This window comes from Salmo salar, chromosome 10, assembly GCF_965601325.2.
Source record: "Salmo salar chromosome 10, fSalSal1, whole genome shotgun sequence".
Taxonomy (NCBI): domain Eukaryota; kingdom Metazoa; phylum Chordata; class Actinopteri; order Salmoniformes; family Salmonidae; genus Salmo; species Salmo salar.
In genome coordinates, this window is record NC_138300.1 from 2068529 (window position 1) to 2091407 (window position 22879).

Here is a 22879-nt window from a genome sequence, read left to right on the forward strand (position 1 = left end):
TATTTTTGTATATTTTAGGACATGCCGAGACCTCATAACTCGCCCCTCCCTGAGTCATTCCTCGCCCCTCCCTGAGTCAGTCTTCACCCCTCCCTGAGTCAAACCTCGCCCCTCCCTGAGTCAGTCTTCATCCCTCCCTGAGTCAGTCCTCGTCCCTCCCTGAGCATTCTAACTTGAAAAGAAACTGAAAAAAAAGTCTGACCAGTAATATTCCACCACTTGATAAAGGTTTTATTGTTCTTAATGTCCATCAGTGTTTCTCAGTTACAAGGCTGCTCTGGGCTGGAAGGATGCTGCAGTAGCAGTGTTTCTCAGTTACAAGGCTGCTCTGGGCTGGAAGGATGCTGCAGTAGCAGTGTTTCTCAGTTACAAGGCTGCTCTGGGCTGGAAGGATTCTGCAGTAGCAGTGTTTCTCAGTAACAAGGCTGCTCCGGGCTGGAGGGATGCTGCAGAAGCAGTGTTTCTCAGTTACAAGGCTGCTCTGGGCTGGAGAGATGCTGCAGAAGCAGTGTTTCTCAGTAACAAGGCTGCTCCGGGCTGGAAGGATGCTGCAGAAGCAGTGTTTTCAGACCATGACAGAGCAACACATTGACATTATGGGTTTTGAGCTGGACACCGTGGAATGTTGTGGCCTATTAAAGTACATCGGCACTAATGTCATTTAACATTGTCTATGTTAAATATGACTAACTAGGTTACATCGTTGGGATTAAATAGGAATATGCATTTAAAATGATATAACATACAAGATTACAACATACTATGCATCGTATTCATACTAACCTACACGTCTTCATTGGAGTATTTCCATAATTTCGGATTTTATATTTGATTGTTTATGACACTAAGACCTGGATTCCATCAGATCGAGCGTTAACCAGCGTTAACCAGCGGTAACCAACGGTAACCAGCGGTAACCAGCGTTGGCCGACATTCGCATAGCAGATGTTGTGGGTGGTTTTGGAGGTGTGACTGTGGTATGAGCTGACATATTGGTGAGCAGCTGCTCATGTGTCCTTATTATCCGTAATGTGTTAGAAGTTCAGAACGGCCCTATCGATTTGAAATAATGACTCTCAATGTCAACCCATTGATGTTTGGCTAGTGTTCATTTGGATGAGAGGGTTAATAGCCGTCAGTCTAATTTGAGTGTTTGATGATGTAACGCGGCTGCATGAACTTCTAACGCGGCTGCATGACCTTCTAACGCGGCTGCATGAACTTCTAACGCGGCTGCATGAACTTCTAACGCGGCTGCATGACCTTCTAACGCGGCTGCATGACCTTCTAACGCGGCTGCATGACCTTCTAACGCGGCTGCATGACCTTCTAACGCGGCTGCATGACCTTCTTACACGGCTGCATTACCTTCTAACGCGGCTGCATGAATCTTCTACTGCGGCTGCATGACCTAACGCGGCTGCATGAACTTCTAACGCGGCTGCATGACCTTCCAACGCGGCTGCATGACCTTCCAACGCGGCTGCATGAACTTCTAACGCGGCTGCATGAACTTCTAACACGGCTGCATGAACTTCTAACGCGGCTGCATGAACTTCTAAAGCGGCTGCATGAACTTCTAATGCGGCTGCATGAACTTCTAACGCGGCTGCATGACCTTCTAACGCGGCTGCATGACCTTCTTACACGGCTGCATTACCTTCTAACGCGGCTGCATGAATCTTCTACCGCGGCTGCATGACCTAACGCGGCTGCATGAACTTCTAACGCGGCTGCATGACCTTCCAACGCGGCTGCATGACCTTCCAACGCGGCTGCATGACCTTCCAACGCGGCTGCATGAACTTCTAACGCGGCTGCATGAACTTCTAACGCGGCTGCATGAACTTCTAAAGCGGCTGCATGAACTTCTAACGCGGCTGCATGAACTTCTAACGCGGCTGCATGTGATTTGTCAGATTATTGTGGGGTGTGGTTCATTGTATCCAATGGCAGTGTCCATGATCAGTGGTGTAAAGTCCTGAAGTAAAAATACTTTAAAGTACTACTTAAGTAGTTTTTTTAGGGTATCTGTACTTTACTTTACTATTTACATTTTTGACTACTTTTACTTCACGACATTCCTTAAGAAAATATTGTACATTCGAAAAAAATTGAAAAACAAGAAAATGGTGCCATCTGGTTTGCTTAATAATATAAGGAATTTGAAATGTATACTTTTACTACTTAAATATATTTTAAATCAAATACTTTTTGATTTTTACTCAGTATTATTTTACTGGGTGACTTTCACTTTTACTTGAGTCATTTGGGTACTTTTTCCACCGCTGTCCACGATAAGGTATCGCAACAAGCAGCTTGTGGATTTGACAGCTCTAACGCAGTTCAAGCTCCGACACCATCAGAACATCAGCTATGCGCATGTCAATCTAATTGAATCCAGCCCAAAGTCAGGTTACTACACACAACCTTTTAATAGGCCACAGAAACATCCCTTTTGTTGGGTAACAGGGGCATGATGATGGATCCATATAATGTAGCTGAGCTGATTCAGATTTTTGAGTCCCAAAGAAATGACATGAAAAATCTAAATATTTTAATAATATACCCATATAAGCAGAAGCACCATGGAGAGCCCTGTGGAACTAAAGAGCACCATGGAGAGCCCTGCGGATCTAAAGAGCACCATGGAGAGCCCTGTGGATATACAGAGCACCATGGAGAGCCCTGCGGATCTAAAGAGCAACATGGAGAGCACTGTGGATATACAGAGCACCATGGAGAGCCCTGCGGATCTAAAGAGCACCATGGAGAGCCCTGCGGATCTAAAGAGCAACATGGAGAGCCCTGTGGATATACAGAGCACCATGGAGAGCCCTGTGGATATACAGAGCACCATGGAGAGCCCTGCGGATCTAAAGAGCACCATGGAGAGCCCTGCGGATCTAAAGAGCAACATGGAGAGCCCTGTGGATATACAGAGCACCATGGAGAGCCCTGTGGATATACAGAGCACCATGGAGAGCCCTGCGGATCTAAAGAGCAACATGGAGAGCCCTGTGGATATACAGAGCACCATGGAGAGCCCTGTGGATATACAGAGCACCATGGAGAGCCCTGCGGATCTAAAGAGCAACATGGAGAGCCCTGTGGATCTAAAGAGTATCATGAAGAGCCCTGTGGATCTACAGAGCACTATAGAGAGATAGAGAGGGCTGTAGACTGAAGAGCACCATGGAGAGATAGAGAGGGCTGTAGAATGAAGAGCACCATGGAGCGATAGAGAGGGCTGTAGACTGAAGAGCACCATGGAGAGATTAGAGAGGGCAGTACAATGAAGAGCACCATGGAGAGATTAGAGAGGGCAGTAGAATGAAGAGCACCATGGAGAGATAGAGAGGGCTGTAGAATGAAGAGCACCATGGAGCGATAGAGAGGGCTGTAGACTGAAGAGCACCATGGAGAGATTAGAGAGGGCTGTAGAATGAAGAGCACCATGGAGCGATAGAGAGGGCTGTAGACTGAAGAGCACCATGGAGAGATTAGAGAGGGCTGTAGACTGAAGAGCACCATGGAGAGATTAGAGAGGGCTGTAGACTGAAGAGCACCATGGAGAGATTAGAGAGGGCAGTACAATGAAGAGCACCATGGAGAGATTAGAGAGGGCAGTAGAATGAAGAGCACCATGGAGAGATAGAGAGGGCTGTAGAATGAAGAGCACCATGGAGAGATAGAGAGGGCTGTAGAATGAAGAGCACCATGGAGAGATAGAGAGGGCTGTAGAATGAAGAGCACCATGGAGAGATAGAGAGGGCTGTAGAATGAAGAGCACCATGGAGCGATAGAGAGGGCTGTAGACTGAAGAGCACCATGGAGAGATTAGAGAGGGCTGTAGAATGAAGAGCACCATGGAGCGATAGAGAGGGCTGTAGACTGAAGAGCTCCATGGAGAGATAGAGAGGGCTGTAGACTGAAGAGCACCATGGAGAGATTAGAGAGGGCTGTAGACTGAAGAGCACCATGGAGAGATTAGAGAGGGCAGTACAATGAAGAGCACCATGGAGAGATAGAGAGGGCTGTAGAATGAAGAGCACGATGGAGCGATAGAGAGGGCTGTAGACTGAAGAGCACCATGGAGCGATTAGAGAGGGCAGTATAATGAAGAGCACCATGGAGAGATAGAGAGGGCTGTAGAATGAAGAGCACCATGGAGCGATAGAGAGGGCTGTAGACTGAAGAGCACCATGGAGAGATTAGAGAGGGCTGTAGACTGAAGAGCACCATGGAGAGATTAGAGAGGGCTGTAGACTGAAGAGCACCATGGAGAGATTAGAGAGGGCAGTACAATGAAGAGCACCATGGAGAGATTAGAGAGGGCAGTAGAATGAAGAGCACCATGGAGAGATTAGAGAGGGCAGTTGAATGAAGAGCACCATGGAGAGATTAGAGAGGGCAGTACAATGAAGAGCACCATGGAGCGATAGAGAGGGCTGTAGACTGAAGAGCACCATGGAGAGATTAGAGAGGGCTGTAGACTGAAGAGCACCATGGAGAGATTAGAGAGGGCTGTAGACTGAAGAGCACCATGGAGAGATTAGAGAGGGCAGTACAATGAAGAGCACCATGGAGAGATTAGAGAGGGCAGTAGAATGAAGAGCACCATGGAGAGATTAGAGAGGGCAGTTGAATGAAGAGCACCATGGAGAGATTAGAGAGGGCAGTACAATGAAGAGCACCATGGAGAGATTAGAGAGGGCAGTAGAATGAAGAGCACCATGGGGAGATTAGAGAGGGCTGTAGAATGAAGAGCACCATGGAGCGATAGAGAGGGCTGTAGACTGAAGAGCACCATGGAGAGATAAGAGAGGGCTGTAGACTGAAGAGCACCATGGAGAGATAGAGAGGGCTGTAGACTGAAGAGCACCATGGAGAGATTAGAGAGGGCTGTAGACTTAAGAGCACCATGGAGAGATTAGAGAGGGCTGTAGACTGAAGAGCACCATGGAGAGATAGAGAGGGCTGAAGACTGAAGAGCGCCATGGAGAGATAGAGAGGGCTGTAGAATGAAGAGCACCATTGAGAGATTAGAGAGGGCTGTAGACTGAAGAGCACCATGGAGAGATAAGAGAGGGCTGTAGACTTAAGAGCACCATGGAGAGATAGAGAGGGCTGTAGACTGAAGAGCACCATTGAGAGATTAGAGAGGGCTGTAGACTGAAGAGCACCATGGAGAGATTAGAGAGGGCTGTAGACTGAAGAGCACCGATCTATAGACTGAGGCCGTATCGTGCAAAAAAGCCCTGGCCATGCTCTGTTTGCGCTAAGTGTGTAAATGATGATCGAGTCACTTGGTTTAGCTTGTTTTCCTCATGTTGCAACACATTGCTGTTTTAGGCTAACTACTGCATGTCATAACTGTAAATGTGACTAGGCGCTCGAGATGATGTCCACCACTTTCCAAATGAGCTGAAACTTTTGAATCTGTGAAGGAACGATTGATCTCCATGTAGCTTCTGAGCTGCGTCCAACATTTTGAAACTCTCTGTAACTCTCTCTACACGTTCACTCAAACAGTCTCTCTTTGGTAGTGCAGTGAGGAGCAGGTTAGAGGGTCCATCCCAGTCCGATGATTGTCGCCAGCAGGTAGCACATCCCAACGGTACAGGTCATTAGCATCATGGGGAAGCCTAGCCTGGAAACAACAAGAAACAAAACAACACATTGTCAACATACTGTACCATGAATGACAAAACAACGACCTGTAACATCTGATCTAGAGCGACCAGCAGACCTGATCTAGAGCGACCAGCAGACCTGATCTAGAGCGACTAGCAGACCTGATCTAGAGCGACCAGCAGACCTGATCTAGAGAGACCAGTAGACCTTATCTAGAGCGACTAGCAGACCTGATCTAGAGCGACCAGCAGACCTGATCTAGAGCGACCAGCAGACCTGATCTAGAGCGACCAGCAGACCTGATCTAGAGCGACCAGCAGACCTGATCTAGAGCGACTAGCAGACCTGATCTAGAGCGACCAGCAGACCTGATCTAGAGCGACCAGCAGACCTGATCTAGAGCGACCAGCAGACCTTAACTAAAAAGACTAGCAGACAGTACATTAACCTCTATGGGCTAGGTGGGACGCTTGCGTCCCACCTACGTAACAGCCACTGCCAGCCTGTGGCGCGATTTTCAAAACCTTAAAAATCCTATTACTTCAATTTCTCAAACATATGACTATTTTACAGCCATTTAAAGACAAGACTCTCGTTAATCTAACCACACTGTCCGATTTCAAAAAGGCTTTACAACGAAAGCAAAACATTAGATTATGTCAGCAGAGTACCAAGCCAGAAATAATCAGACACCCATTTTTCAAGCCAGCATATAATGTCACCAAAACCCAGAAGACAGCTAAATGCAGCACTCACCTTTGATGATGTTGATTGTTTGTCCTCCTCCCAGAGTGCTAAGAACCTTGGCGTGATCCTGGACAACACCCTGTCGTTCTCCACTAACATCAAGGCGGTGACCCGATCCTGTAGGTTCATGCTCTACAACATTCGCAGAGTACGACCCTGCCTCACACAGGAAGCGGCGCAGGTCCTAATCCAGGCACTTGTCATCTCCCGTCTGGATTACTGCAACTCGCTGTTGGCTGGGCTCCCTGCCTGTGCCATTAAACCCCTACAACTCATCCAGAACGCCGCAGCCCGTCTGGTGTTCAACCTTCCCATGTTCTCTCACGTCACCCCGCTCCTCCGCTTTCTCCACTGGCTTCCAGTTGAAGCTCGCATCCGCTACAAGACCATGGTGATTGCCTACGGAGCTGTGAAGGGAACGGCACCTCCATACCTTCAGGCTCTGATCAGGCCCTACACCCAAACAAGGGCACTGCGTTCATCCACCACTGGCCTGCTGCCCCCCCTACCTCTGAGGAAGCACAGTTCCCGCTCAGCCCAGTCAAAACTGTTCGCTGCTCTGGCACCCCAATGGTGGAACAAGCTCCCTCACGACGCCAGGACAGCGGAGTCAATCACCACCTTCCGGAGACACCTGAAACCCCACCTCTTTAAGGAATACCTAGGATAGGATAAAGTAATCCTTCTAACCCCCCCCCCCCCTTAAAATATTTAGATGCACTATTGTAAAGTGGTTGTTCCACTGGATATCATAAGGTGAATGCACCATTTTGTAAGTCGCTCTGGATAAGAGCGTCTGCTAAATGACTTAAATGTAAATGTAAATGTAATGATCTTCATCAGATGACAACCCTAGGACATTATGTTATACAATACATGCATGTTTTGTTCAATCAAGTTCATATTTATATCAAAAACCAGCTTTTTACATTAGCATGTGATGTTCAGAACTAGCAAACTTCCGGGGAATTCGCTAACATTTTCCTAAATTACTCACGATAAACGTTCACAAAAAGCATAACAATTATTTTAAGAATTATAGATACAGACCTCCTCTATGCACTCGATATGTCCGATTTTAAAATAGCTTTTTGGTGAAAGCACATTTTGCAATATTCTAAGTACATAGCCCAGGCATCACGGGCTCGCTATTTAGACACCCGGCAAGTTTAGCACTCACCATAATCATATTTACTATTATAAAAGTTTGATTACCTTTTGTTGTCTTCGTCAGAATGCACACCCAGGACTGCTACTTCAATAACAAATGTTGGTTTGGTCCAAAATAATCCATCGTTATATCCGAATAGCGGCGTTTTGTTCGTGCGTTCCAGACACTATCCGAAATAGTAAAGAAGTGTCGCGCGCATGGCGCAATTCGTGACAATAAAATTCTAAATATTCCATTACCGTACTTCGAAGCATGTCAACCGCTGTTTAAAATCAATTTTTACGACATTTTTCTCGTAGAAAAGCGATAATATTCCGACAGGGAATCTCCTTTTCGGCAAACAGAGGAAAAAATCCCAAAGGCGGGGGCGGTCGGGGTCACGCGCATAAGCCCAGTGTCCCTTGATCGGCCACTTGAGAAAGGCGATAATGTGTTTCAGCCTGGGGCTGGAATGACGACATTCTGTTTTTTCCCGGGCTCTGAGCGCCTATGGACGACGTGGGAAGTGTCACGTTAGAGCAGAGATCCTTAGTAAATGATAGAGATGGAAAAGAAGTTCAAGAAATGGTCAGACAGGCCACTTCCTGTAAAGGAATCTCTCAGGTTTTGACCTGCCATTTGAGTTCTGTTATACTCACAGACACCATTCAAACAGTTTTAGAAAATTTAGGGTGTTTTCTATCCATATGTAATAAGTATATGCATATTCTAGTTACTGGGTAGGAGTGGTAACCAGATTAAATCGGGTATGTTTTTTATGCAGCCGTGTCAATACTGCCCCCTAGCCCTAACAGGTTAACAAACACATATCACATTCATTGAAGGTACTGTAGACCCGTCTTTGAACTGATATCAGCAATCCCAATGTCTTGACTTTATTCCCTGTATTTATTGTGACTTTTTAGAGTGCAGCACCATTCTGGGTCTTTATTTTGAATTTATTGATTGTAGCACCAGAGCCTTACACAGTTGCTGCCAAATACACTGAGTGGACAAAAAAATTATGAACATAGACTGACCAGGTGAATCCAGACGAAAGCTGTGATCCTTTTATTGAAGCCACTTGTTAAATCCACTTCAATCAGTGTAGATGAAGGGGAGGAGACAGGTTAAAGAAGGAATTTTTAACCCTCGAGACAATTGAGACATGGATTGTGTGTGTGCCATTCAGAGGGTGAAAGGGCAAGACAAAATAATTATAGTGCATTCCCGAAAGTATTTAGACCCCTTCACTATTTCAAAATGTTGTTACGTTACAGCCTTATTTCTAAAATTGGTTAAAAAAAATGTTTTGCCTCAATCTACACACAATGACAAAGCAAAAACAGGTTTTTAGAAATGTTTGCAAATGTATAAAAAAAATTAAATAATGAAATATCACATTTACATAAGTATTCAGACCCATTACGCAGTACTTTGTTGAAACACCTTTGGCTGCGATTACAGCCGCGAGTCTTCTTGGGCATGACGACGCTACAAGCTTGGCACAACTGTATTTTGGGAGTTTCTCTCATTCTTCTCTGCAGATCCTCTCAAACTCTGTCAGGTTGGATGGGGAGTGTCGCTGCACAGCTATTTTCAGGTCTCTGCAAAGATGTTCGATCGGGTTCAAGTCTGGGCTCTGATGTTAGAATGGCGCCAAAGGGGATGGCTGACATTTTACATGCTCCTAACCAACTCTGCTATTTTGTTTGTTTTTTCCGGTTGTTTGTAACTTTTTTTTATTATTATTTTGTACATAATATTGCTGCTACCGTCTCTTATGACCGAAAATAACTTCTGGACATCAAAACAGCGAATACTCAACTCGAACTGGAAGAATAGTTTTTATTTAATGAGTCCGACGTGAAGGATATACTGCTTTCTTGGGATTGGGCCCAAATCCCTGTCATTTGCGTGAAGTCATGTGCCTTTTACTGAGGAGTGGCTTCCATCTGGCCACTCTACTGTAAAGGCCTGATTGGTGGAGTGCTGCAGAGATGGTTGTCCTTCTGGAAGGTTCTCCCATCTCCACAGAGGAACTCTGGAGCTCTGTCAGAGTGACCATCGGGTTCTTGGTCAACTCCCTGCCCAAGGCCCTTCTCCCCCGATTGCTCAGTTTGGTCTGGCGGCCAGCTCTAGGAAGAGTCTAGGTGGTTCCAAACTTCTTCCATTTCAAAATGATGGATGCCACTGCTCAATGTTCAATGTTGCAGAAATGTTTTGGTACCCTTCCCCAGATCTGTCTCGGCACAATCCTGTCTTGGAGCTCTACAGACAATTCCTTCAACATCATGGTTTGGTTTATGCTATGACATGCACAGTCAACTGTGGGACCTTATATAGACAGGTGTGTGCCTTTCCAAATCATCTCCAATCAATTAAATTTAAAGTTGTAGAAACATTTAAGGATGATCAATGGAAACAGGAGGCACTGGAGCTCAATTTCGAGTCTCATAGCAAAGGGTCTGAATACTTATGTAAATAAGGTATCTGTTTTTTTATTTGTAATACATTTGCAAACATTTCTAAAAACCTGTTTTCGCTTTGTCATTATGGGGCATTGTGTGTAGATTAATGAGGGATTTTTTCAAATGCATTTTAGAATAAGGCTGTAACATAACAAAATGTGGAAAAAGTATAGGGTCTGAATATTTCCGAATGCACTGTCCGTGCCTTTGAACAGGGTATGGTAGTAGGTGGCAGTAGTAGGAAGAGGTCGAGGAGGAGAAGGAAGAGGTCGAGGAGGAGCAGGAAGAGGTCGAGGAGGAGCAGGAGGAGAAGGAAGAGGTCGAGGAGGAGCAGGAGGAGAAGGAGGAGAAGGAAGAGGTCGAGGAGGAGCAGAAGGAGCAGGAAGAGGTCGAGGAGGAGCAGGAGGAGCCGGAGGAGGTCGAGGAGGAGCAGGGAGAGCAGGAAGAGGTCGAGGAGGAGCAGGAGGAGGTCGAGAAGGAGCAGGAAAAGGTCGAGGAGGAGGAGGAGGAGCAGGAAGAGGTTGAGGAGGAGCAGGGAAAGGTCGAGGAGGAGGAGGAGGAGCAGGAGGAGGTCGAGGAGGAGCAGGAAAGGTCGAGGAGGAGCAGGCGGAGAAGGAAGAGGTCGAGGAGGAGCAGAAAAAGGTCGAGGAGGAGCAGGAGGAGCAGGAAAAGGTTGAGGAGGAGCAGGAGGAGGTCGAGGAGGAGCAGGAAAAGGTCGAGGAGGAGCAGGCGGAGAAGGAAGAGGTCGAGGAGGAGCAGAAAAAGGTCGAGAAGGAGCAGGGGGAGCAGGAAAAGGTTGAGGAGGAGCAGGAGGAGCAGGAGGAGAAGGAAGAGGTCGAGGAGGAGCAGGGAGAGTTCGAGGAGGAGCAGGGGAGAAGGAAGAGGTCGAGGAGGAGCAGGAGGAGCAGGAAGAGGAGGAGTAGGAAGAGGTCGAGGAGGAGAAGGAAGAGGTCGAGGAGGAGCAGGAGGAGCCGGAGGAGCCGGAGGAGGTCGAGGAGGAGCAGGGAAAGGTCGAGGAGGAGGAGGAGGATAAGGAAGAGGTCGAGGAGGATCAGGAGGAGCAGGAGGAGGTCGAGGAGAAGCAGGAGGAGGAGGAGGTCGAGGAGGAGCAGGCGGAGCAAGAAAAAGGTCGAGGAGGAGCAGGAGGAGCAGGAAGAGGTTGAGGAGGAGCAGGAAGAGGTCGAGGAGGAGCAGGAGGAGCAGGAAGAGGTCGAGGAGGAGCAGGAGGAGCAGGAGGAGAAGGAAGAGGAGGAGCAGGACGAGGTCGAGGAGGAGCAGGAGGAGAAGGAAGAGGTCGAGGAGGAGCAGGAGGCATGGTTGAGGTTTGCATCCCAAATGGCACCCTATTCCCTATATAGTGCACTACTTTTGACCAGAGTGATTTCATCTCTCTGTGCCCTAGTCAAATGTAGTGCACTATATAGGGAGACATTTGGGATGCAGACCCAGTTTGGAGTGTCAAGCAGGAATCACTGTCACCTTCTTCTCTGGGACAACTTGTTACTGCTAAATATGTAGGAGAATGACAGTACATAGTGGCAGAATGACAGAATTACCCTAATTAGGTCTACTGTAAGGGTCAGGGTGGGTCTACACCAGGAGTATTCAACTTCTGCTTTTCTGTTCTACCTGATCATTCATTTCACGCACCTGGTGCCCCAGTTTTAAATCGGTGCATCAACGATGAACAAACATAGTCGGACTTACATTGGAGGCCCATAGTTCAGTTTGAAGGTCCTATGGACACATGGTGGCTTGGTTTGGCCAGATTCAACCACCACAGCAATAATATTTGTTACCTGTTGCCACAAGGAAAGGGTAACCAGTGAAGAACAAACAACATTGTAAAAACAACCTAAACTGCATGACCAAAATGGAGTTGGTCCCCCCTTTGCTGCTATAACAGCCTCCACTCTTCTGGGAAGTCATGAATATAGAGTTGGTCCCACCTTTGCTGCAATAACAGCCTCCACTCTTCTGTGAAGTCATTAATATGGAGTTGGTCCCCCCCTTTGCTGCTATAACAGCCTCCACTCTTCTAGGAAGTCATTAATATGGAGTTGGTCCCCCCTTTGCTGCTATAACAGCCTCCACTCTTCAGGGAAGTCATTAATATGGAGTTGGTCCCCCCTTTGCTGCTATAACAGCCTCCACTCTTCAGGGAAGTCATTAATATGGAGTTGGTCCCCCCCTTTGCTGCTATAACAGCCTCCACTCTTCAGGGAAGTCATTAATATGGAGTTGGTCCCCCCCTTTGCATACATGAAGGGAACTCTCGTGCGCCAGCTGTGTGGTTAGTGAGAAAGTGCATGTTGCAAATGTACGCTCCCTTACTAGAAGTCCGACTACGTCCGATAAATCCGCGGACGGCGTCGGGCCGCTCACAGGGGCTGGATCTTCCAGGAAGTCATCGAACGGAGTCTCTCGGACCTTCCGTTTCCGTTTAATGAAATTTTCAAATTTTGGTCATTTCTTTGCAGTTCCGGATTATTCCACGGGAGGGCGAATGGAATCATATTGCAAATGTAACATATATCACCAATCACGACACGGCTTTTTCTCCTAAACGGAAAAGAATTCGAAGACGAAACTCAGGCAGCGTGGGTTTGGCATAATGGGCAGTTGGCCCCGAACAGGATGGAGTCGAGGCCTCGACGCTTTTCGAGTTAAGGCAATTTTTCTGGGATTGAAAGTCAAACAGGAAAATAGAGTGCTGATTTGACCGCTTCACATCAAACTAAATGAGCCTACGATGTCAGGAGAAAAGGAACCATGCATTTACCAATGTTAATTTCAGAGAAATTGTACAATGACACATTGGTGATATTCAACAATAGGAGGGTTTTTTATCAAAAAAGTTACATATCCAGTTGCAGCGTGTTCAGATGAGTCCGTTAAGGCGGGTTTCGGAGCTCTGCGAGATTTCTGTGATTTTCTGTGATTTTCTGAAACAACACACACTTGTTCAACCCTCTGTAAATAAGTCAGTTCTTAACATAAAGACCTAAAACTCAATATTCTATAAGAGCCTAACGTTCAGATTCCTGTGTCAACCAGAAGTGCCTTATAATGGTGTCATAGGGGCTGTTTTGAAGGGTTAAAAAGGTCAGATCTTTCCACAACTTCATATGTGTGACTAGGCAACCCTCATGAACTGTAATTCAGTCATATATCCAATCAGATGTCAAAGAAAGCTCTCTCACACACACAGCAAGGACGGAGTGACACAGTGCGGTGCTTAAAGACACAAAGAGCCTGCAATGGCATTACCATTATGTCTAGGCTGTGCCGAGTTCAATGAGACGCCCCGCTTGACGGTAGCTCGCTCGGGCTGAGCGCAGTGACCGTGAGAAAACTAGGCCCAAAATGATGCCTGCACCAATATGTCAAGTGCTTTTGGGTGACAGTGAGAGAACCGTTAGGGTTAGAAGCACAATTCAACCTCAGGAGCGTTCCTGAGGTCCTCCCGATCTGGGAAACACCCTAAAGTTTCTAAAACTGTTTGAATGGTGTCTGTGAGTATAACAGAACTCAAATGGCAGGTCAAAACCTGAGAGATTCCTTTACAGGAAGTGGCCTGTCTGACCATTTCTGGAACTTCTTTGCCATCTCTATCTTTTACTAAGGATCTCTGCTCTAACGTGACACTTCCTACGTCGTCCATAGGCGCTCAGAGCCCGGGAAAAACCTGAATGTCGTCATCCCAGCCCCAGGCTGAAACACATTATCGCCTTTCTCAAGTGGCCGATCAAGGGACTCTGGGCTAAGGCGCGTGACCTGACCGCCCCCGTCTTTGTGATTTTTTCCTCTGTTTGCCGAAAAGGAGATTCCCGGTCGGAATATTATCGCTTTTCTACGAGAAAAATGGCATAAAAATTGATTTTAAACAGCGGTTGACATGCTTCGAAGTACGGTAATGGAATATTTAGATTTTTTTTGTCACGAATTGCGCCATGCGCACGACCCTTCTTTACCATTTCGGATAGTGTCTGGAACGCACGAACAAAACGCCGCTATTCGGATATAACGATGGATTATTTTGGACCAAACCAACATTTGTTATTGAAGTAGCAGTCCTGGGAGTGCATTCTGACGAAGACAACAAAAGGTAATCAAACTTTTATAATAGTAAATATGATTATGGTGAGTGCTAAACTTGCCGGGTGTCTAAATAGCTAGCCCGTGATGCCTGGGTTATGTACTTAGAATATTGCAAAATGTGCTTTCACCAAAAAGCTATTTTAAAATCGGACATATCGAGTGCATAGAGGAGGTCTGTATCTATAATTCTTAAAATAATTGTTATGCTTTTTGTGAACGTTTATCGTGAGTAATTTAGTAAAATGTTAGCGAATTCCCCGGAAGTTTGCGGGGGTATGCTAGTTCTGAACGTCACATGCTAATGTAAAAAGCTGGTTTTTGATATAAATATGAACTTGATTGAACAAAACATGCATGTATTGTATAACATAATGTCCTAGGGTTGTCATCTGATGAAGATCATCAAAGGTTAGTGTTGCATTTAGCTGTCTTCTGGGTTTTTGTGACATTATATGCTAGCTTGAAAAATGGGTGTCTGATTATTTCTGGCTTGGTACTCTGCTGACATAATCTAATGTTTTGCTTTCGTTGTAAAGCCTTTTTGAAATCGGACAGTGTGGTTAGATTAACGAGAGTCTTGTCTTTAAATAGCTGTAAAATAGTCATATGTTTGAGAAATTGAAGTAATAGGATTTTTAAGGTTTTGAAAATCGCGCCACAGGCTTCAAGTGGCTGTTACGTAGGTGGGACGAATTCGTCCCGCCTAGCCCATAGAGGTTAAAAACAGCCTAGAGCTATTGTCATTTAACCTGCACATAGTGAAAATCACGCAACTCAACCATCTGTCATTCAGTCAATTCTTAAGGTAGAGACTTCATATTCAGGATTCTGTTTATGTCTACCCCAAAGACAACGTCTGTTGAGTAAGAGATTCCTGTGACAACCGGAAGTGGTTAAAAACAGCCAAGAGCTATTGTCATTTAACCTGCACATAGTGAAAATCACGCAACTCAACCATCTGTCATTCAGTCAATTCTTAAGGTAGAGACTTCATATTCAGGATTCTGTATATCCCTACCCCAAACACAACGTGTGTCTATTCTTTTTGCAAAAAAAACTGAAACACACACACAATTTGTCCATAGGGACATAGTGTGGGGCTTAGAGGCTTATACCGCCTTCAATAGTTATTTTCGTTCAAACGATTCAAGAACTGTCAGACCTAGAGCTCTGAAATTTTAGAAACCTGTTCTAGAGCTCAAGTCGATAGTGCACGGTGATTTATGTGGCTCTAGAAGGTTCTCAGACCGAGAAACCGCCTCGTGCATTTGCAATATGTTCAATTCATTTTGAATATCACGGACATGGCGACATGTAGAAATGTCCCAGAGTCGCAAGACTAGGTGCATTGAAACCGCCTCGGCCCATAGAGATGGACTCCAATGTCTCTGTCCGATAGCTCATTCAGGGACCCCGTAGTAACGCCCTGAAAATGTGGATTTTCAGCACCAATTAAGGCCATTGCTCGGGCACCGAATGACCTATCGAGCCGAAACTTGGGATTCGGGGTCGCCTCACATAGGCCTACACATATTCTCAGAGCTGGACCCGCAGCTATAATGTAACTATGTGTTTTATGGTTTTTTATGGTTAAAATTGAAAGCACTGTGAATTATGGGCCTTCTCTGACATATGTGATAGTTGGCTTCTATACAAGTTGGAAAAAGTTGATTTGGTGTCAGATGGTATCAGTTTGGTGTCAGAGTGACATCTAATTGACTGATGGACGCTGACTGCTGGGTGACGAGCAATGGAGAGGAACCACAGTCACTGCCCAGCCATCCCGAGTTCATCGGGCCAGTCAATTATGCATTTCTGCAGTTTTTTTGAGCATGCATAAATTCGTGATGCTAAATGCCCATTGAATCATATTGCAAACGTAACGCGCAATATTGCAAATGTAACGTGCATTTGCAATATGATTCAACAGCAAAAAATATCACCAAAGTTGACATGATGAAATCAACACAACGAGCGATGGAGAGGAACCACAGTCACTGCACGGCCATCCCGAGATCATCGGGCCAGTCAATTATGCATTCTGAGCATGTCAAATTCGTTAAAAATGTTTAAAGCAACAGAGTCCCACTTCTCCCTCATCATACATGACAAGTAGACTGTCTGCATTGATTCATGGCTTAACATAGGGCTATATATCATTTGGGCAGTATAAATGCCATTTGGACTATGGTTCACTGACTTTTGGGTTTGGAAACCGACTTCCTATGATCGTACATGGCAAACGGACAAAAATCCTGATTTGGCACATTCAATACTTTCATACACGTATAATTGACAAAAAAAGAATTGGACATTTCATTTGCACATTTCTAATGGCATTTGGCAAAAAAAAGAAAAAAATATGTCACTTTTGACTTCCTATGAAATCATATTCCAAATGCACAAATCATATGCCTTATGCACAAGCAAATATGTCACTTTTGACTTCCTATGAAATCATATTCCAAATGCACAAAACATATGCCTTATGCACAAGCAAATATGTCACTTTTAACTTCCTATGAAATCATATTCCAAATGCACAAAACATATGCCTTATGCACAAGCAAAAACAACCCAAAAAATTATGTCAATTAAATATGTCAAATGTATGTCCATACAGCTCTTATACATGTGTAATTGACATAAAAATTGAAAAACTTTCGAAAAACGGTCCAGAAACCACTCTTTAAGGGGTTGAAAAGTTTTCAAAAAATATGTCATTTTTTTCATAATTTGACTCTTGGGTCTTGAATTGTGTTACATTTGCAATATGAAAATTCACTGCGGAGAGCTCTAGCCATCTATTGGATATCTGCTGTGATTTGGCACATTCAATACTTTCATAATTGACAAAAAAAAGCATTGGACATGTCATTTTGCAAAAACAATGAAAAAAAAAAGTCACTTTTTTCCTATGAAATCATATTCAAAATGCACAAAACATATGCCTTGTGCACAAGCAAAAGCAACCCAAAAAACGACGTCAATAAAAAACGTCATAAGCATGTTCATACAGCTCTTATACATGTGTAATTGACATAACAATCGAAAAAAATTCAAAAAACGGTCCAGAAACCACTTTTTTAAGGGTTGATAAGTTTTCAAAAAAAAAATCATATTATCAAAATCTGACCCTTGGGTGTAGACTTGGGTATCATTTGCTGTATGAAAATCCGCGGTGTCCAAATCAGGGGGGTTTTCCCTTACTGCTATAACAGCCTCCACTCTTCAAGGAAGTCATTAATATGGAGTTGGTCCCCCCTTTGCTGCTATAACAGCCTCCACTCTTCTGGGAAGTCATTAATATGGAGTTGGTCCCCCCTTTGCTGCTATAACAGCCTCCACTCTTCTGGGAAGTCATTAATATGGAGTTGGTCCCCACCTTTGCTGCTATAACAGCCTCCACTCTTCTGGGAAGTCATTAATATGGAGTTGGTCCCCCCCTTTGCTGCTTTATAACAGTCTCTACTCTTCTGGGAAGGCTTTCCACTCGATGTTGGAACATTGTTGCGGGGACTTGCTTCCATTCGGCAACAAGGTGAGGTTGGCCACTGATGTTGGGCGATTATGCCTGGCTCACAGTCGGCGTTCCAATTCATCACAATGGTGTTCGATGGGGTTGAGGTCAGGGCTCTGTGCAGGCCAGTCAAGTTCTTCCATACTGATCTAGACAAACAATTTCTGTATGGATCTCGCTTTGTGCACGGGGGCATTGTCATGCTGAAACAGGAAAGGGCCTTTCCCCCAAACTGTTGCCACAAAGTTGGAAGCACAGAATCGTCTAGAATGTCAATGTTTACTGTAGCGTTAATATTTCACTTCACTAAAACTATGGGGCCCGAACCATGAAAAACAATCCCAGACCAACTTTAAAGTTGGCACTATGCATTGGGGCCGGTAGCGTTCTCCTGGCATCCGCCAAACCCAGATTAATTAACAGGACTGCCAGATGGTGAAGCGTGATTCATCACTCCAGAGAAGGTGTTTCCACTGCTCCAGAGTCCAATGTCAGCGAGCTTTACACCACTCCAACCGACGCTTGGCATTGTGCATGGTGATCTTAGGCTTGTGTGTGGCTGCTCGGCCATGGAAACCCATTTCATGAAGCTCCCTACGAACAGTTATTGTGCTGATGTTGCTTCCAGAGGCAGTTTGGAACTCGGTAGTGAGCGTTGCAACCCGAGGACAGACGATTTCAGTATTTCGGCAGTCTCATTCTGTGAGCTTCCGTGGCCTACCACTTCGCGGCTGAGCCATTGTTGCTCCTAGATGTTTCCACTTCACAATAACAACACTTACAGTTGACCTGGGCGGCAGCTCTAGCAGGGCAGAAATTTGACAAACTGACTTGTTTGGAAAGGTGACATCCTATGACGGTGCCACGTTGAAAGTCACTGAGCTCATAAAGGAAGGCCGTTCTACTGCCAATGTTTGTCTTTGGAGATTTTATACAGCTTGGTTTGGCTGAAATAGCCAAATCCACTCATTTGAAGGGGTGTCCACATACTGCTGTATATATAGTGTATACTAACTTGGTTATTGATTTTCTCTTTTTGAAATGTCTATATTCTCTTCAAACTTTTGTTCATTTCTGATTGTTTATTTCCCTTGTTTATTGAACTTTTGTTTGTCTATTTCACTTGCTTTGGCAATGTAAACATGTTTCCCATGCCAAAAAAGAGAAAACAGACAGACAGAGAGAGAGAGACACACAGAGAAAGCGAGACAGAGAGAGCGAGACAGAGCGAGACAGAAAGACAGAGGAGAGAGAGAGAGAGAGAGAGAGAGAGAGAGAGAGAGAGAGAGAGAGACAGAGAGAGCGAGACAGACAGACAGACAGACAGACAGACAGACAGACAGACAGACAGACAGACAGACAGACAGACAGACAGACAGACAGACAGACAGACAGACAGACAGACAGAGAGAGAAAGAGAGAGAAAGAGAGAGAGTGCAAATGGGAGAGTGAATAGAGGGGTGGGTGGGGTATTTACAACAGAGAGCTCTCCAGACACCCGTATTGCTCAAAGCGAGATCTCTGTGTTTCAGTTCGGAAATACACCTGCGTAGGAACCTGAACCAGACAGACCTGTGCCACAGAACTATCCCATAGCCAGGCCGGTCAGCTTTCCCAGGTGGGCCACATGTAATTACATGGACTCTTATTAGGCCAGTGAGACAGAGCAGGGATCCCAGCCATGACGCAACACTATCACAATGTTACTAAACACCATAGCTATGAATAAAATGAAGGAGAAACTGGGTCAATATTCATTCCCATGCACTATATGAAGGGTCTGCTAATCAAAGTCAGGACCCACAGCACTGCTGTCCTGTCTGTCTGTCTGTCTGTCTGTCTGTCTGTCTGTCTGTCTGTCTGTCTGTCTGTCTGTCTGGTCTGGTCTGTCTGGTCTGTCTGTCCTGTATGCCTGTCTGTCCTGTCTGTCCTGTCTGTCTGTCCTGTCTGTCCTGCCTGTCCTGCCTGTATGCCTGTCTGTCCTGTCTGTCCTGCCTGTCTGTTACACTTTCTGATGAGTAGACAATACAACTAAACACAGCTGTCAAAGTTATACTAGTCTGCGTCTGTAGCCTGCGTCTGTAGCCTGCGTCTGTGGCCTGCGTCTGTGGCCTGCGTCTGTGGCCTGCGTCTGTGGCCTGCGTCTGTAGCCTGCGTCTGTAGCCTGTGTCTGTAGCATGTGTCTGTAGCATGTGTCTGTAGCCTGTGTCTGTAGCCTGTGGCCTGTGTCTGTGGCCTGTGTCTGTGGCCTGTGTCTGTGGCCTGTATCTGTGGCCTGTGTCTGTAGCCTGTGTCTGTGGCCTGTGTCCGTAGCCTGTGTCTGTGGCCTGTGCCAGTAGCCTTTGCCAGTAGCCTGTGTCTGTGGCCTGTGTCTGTGGCCTGTGTCTGTGGCCTGTGTCTGTGGCCTGTGTCTGTAGCCTGTGTCTGTAGCCTGTGTCTGTAGCCTGTGTCTGTAGCATGTGCCAGTGGCCTGTGTCTGTAGCCTGTGTCTGTAGCCTGTGGCCTGTGTCTGTGTCTGTAGCCTGTGTCCGTAGCCTGTGTCCGTAGCCTGTGTCTGTAGCCTGTGTCAGTAGCCTGTGTCAGTAGCCTGTGTCAGTGGCCTGTGTCTGTGGCCTGTGTCTGTAGCATGTGTCTGTAGCATGTGTCTGTAGCATGTGTCTGTAGCCTGTGTCTGTGGCCTGTGGCCTGTGTCTGTGGCCTGTGTCTGTGGCCTGTGTCTGTGGCCTGTGTCTGTGGCCTGTGTCTGTAGCCTGTGTCTGTAGCCTGTGTCTGTAGCCTGTGTCTGTAGCCTGTGCCAGTGGCCTGTGTCTGTAGCCTGTGTCTGTAGCCTGTGTCCGTAGCCTGTGTCCGTAGCCTGTGTCCGTAGCCTGTGTCCGTGGCCTGTGTCCGTGGCCTGTGTCCGTGGCCTGTGTCTGTAGCCTACGTCTGTGGCCTGTGTCAGTAGCCTGTGTCAGTAGCCTGTGTCTGTAGCCTGTGTCTGTAGCCTGTGCCAGTAGCCTGTGCCAGTGGCCTGTGTCTGTAGCCTGTGTCTGTAGCCTGTGTCCGTAGCCTGTGTCCGTAGCCTGTGTCCGTAGCCTGTGTCCGTAGCCTGTGTCCGTAGCCTGTGTCTGTGGCCTGTGTCTGTAGCCTACGTCTGTAGCCTGTGTCAGTGGCCTGTGTCAGTAGCCTGTGTCAGTAGCCTGTGTATGTAGCGTGTGTCAGTAGCCTGTGTCTGTAGCCTGTGTCTGTAGCCTGTGTCTGTAGCCTGTGTCTGTTGCCTGTGTCTGTAGCCTGTGTCCGTAGCCTGTGTCCGTAGCCTGTGTCCGTAGCCTGTGTCCGTAGCCTGTGTCAGTAGCCTGTGTCAGTAGCCTGTGTCTGTAGCCTGTGTCTGTGGCCTGTGTCTGTAGCCTGTGTCTGTAGCCTGTGTCAGTATGTTAAGTACATGCCGCTGAAGAGGTCCCCTGTGTTATGGTCTAGAATTAAAGCGTCACTGTGAGTTTCATGTGATCATACTGTTAGAGGCAAAAGTCTACATTTATATAATGACAAGCTCCCGTACCAAGCTGTCACTAGCCAGCAAACTGCGAACACTCCCAGAACATTAGCTAAGATTCCCATTAAGTTATATTGAAGGTTGTTTTTGACATTAAAAATTCTGTTTTTTGTTTTTTATGTTTTAAATGAAATATCCTTGGAATGTTCTCCTAACAACCACCACAGAACATTCCCCAAATGTTCAAATTACGTTTCCAGGTAATGTTAATGACACAATGTACCAGTAATGTTTTGAGACCATACAATTGTGTGGACAATAAAAGTGGTTCTGAGAAAACATTACAAGAACGTTCTGCTAACGTTGGAGATGTTATTAAAACACCCATAACAACAAGCAGGGAAGATTCCCACATTGCTCTCAGAGATTTATAGAGTTGACGTTATGACATGATTGTTCCAATAACGTCCCCTAACTTTCCAATAACGTCCCCTAACGTTCCAGTAACGTTCCAATAACGTCCCCTAATGTTCTAATAATGTTCCATAAACATTGTTCATCAATCATGTCTGGATTCAATTAAAGCTAGAATCCTTAATTGAAACCATTACAAAGTGGTCACCATGCCTGTATTTTGATAATAAAAAATGAAAACTGAGGGATGGGGCTGAAGAAATGAAACCACTGTCTAATTCATAGCGCTATGGATGCAAGGACTGACCATTCATGCTAAAAAAAAATATTATAGTTTTGAAGCTAAATAGTGTTTTGTATACGTTTACATTGTTTACAAACATTGGAGTAAAACGAGCTTCTATTTTGGGTTCTGACGGGGTACAACAGTTGAAATAAGATCATGAAGCATTTCTAAGTTACATTCTTCAAGAAACAATGAGTGAATATATAATGAATTTATAAGAATAAATAAAATGGATGTAGCAACTACTGATTCCAGCTTTATTAAATTGGTTCTGAGAAAACATTTCTGGAACGTTCCACACATTAATGGAGATGAGACATAGGATCTTCATTTGACCAGTTTCTCACAGCAGGAAAATAATCGTGCCGCATCATGAAATATGCATTACTACGTGGGTTATAATAAAAGTGGACATTTTGTATGGGTAGATACATTTTGAGGACCAATCAATTCTGACATTTTAAAGTGGAAATTACAAGCTTTTTTTAAACCTTGAATAAGCAAACAAGTTCATTTTCTGTATAATACATGCAGGATGGTGCCTAACCTGGTCTGTCTGAGGACTCATCATAAAAAATAAAAAAAAGGTCATCCCTAGAGACAGGAAGAGACTAAACTCTCATAACATTATAGGCCGAGGTCACCTTTTAGACAGGTGAGTCACTTTCTGCTGAGCCGTATTCTTTTACCCAAGATGCACAGCAGGACAGGACAAGACAAAGGCCACAGAAGAAAGTGCTTACGCAAAGATACAGCCAGGAGGAGGAGAGGAGGGATGCAACTCTCCTGTCTGTAAACTATACTATGAAACAAAGAAAAATGATATAAAGACTGATAGTAAAAAGCTTTGGAGCAGGTTCAATTAAATTTGGGGGAAAAAAGCCAATTCGGGTCCATCATTCACTGAATCAGATGGCTCATTTATCCCAAAACCCACTGATATTGCCAAGTACTTTAATGACTTTTTCATTGGCAAGATAAAAACATTTAGGCATGACATGCCAGCAACCGTTAGTAAACTTCTGGGGGGAAAAAAAATGGTGTTTGACCAGATACAATGCTATTTCACAATAAACAAAAT

General features: G+C 45.4%; 1 protein-coding gene across 1 annotated transcript in view; it reads right to left on the reverse strand.

Annotated features, from left to right (window-relative positions):
• Positions 1 to 210: 210 nt before the first annotated feature.
• Positions 211 to 22879, reverse strand: part of oca2 (oculocutaneous albinism II) — a 306618-nt gene continuing 283949 nt past the window's right edge. Inside the window, exon 24 of the mRNA XM_045687206.2 lies at positions 211 to 5653. Within this exon, the coding sequence (XP_045543162.1) occupies positions 5566 to 5653 (88 nt within the window). The 3' untranslated portion in view covers positions 211 to 5565. The remainder of the gene's footprint in view (positions 5654 to 22879) is intronic.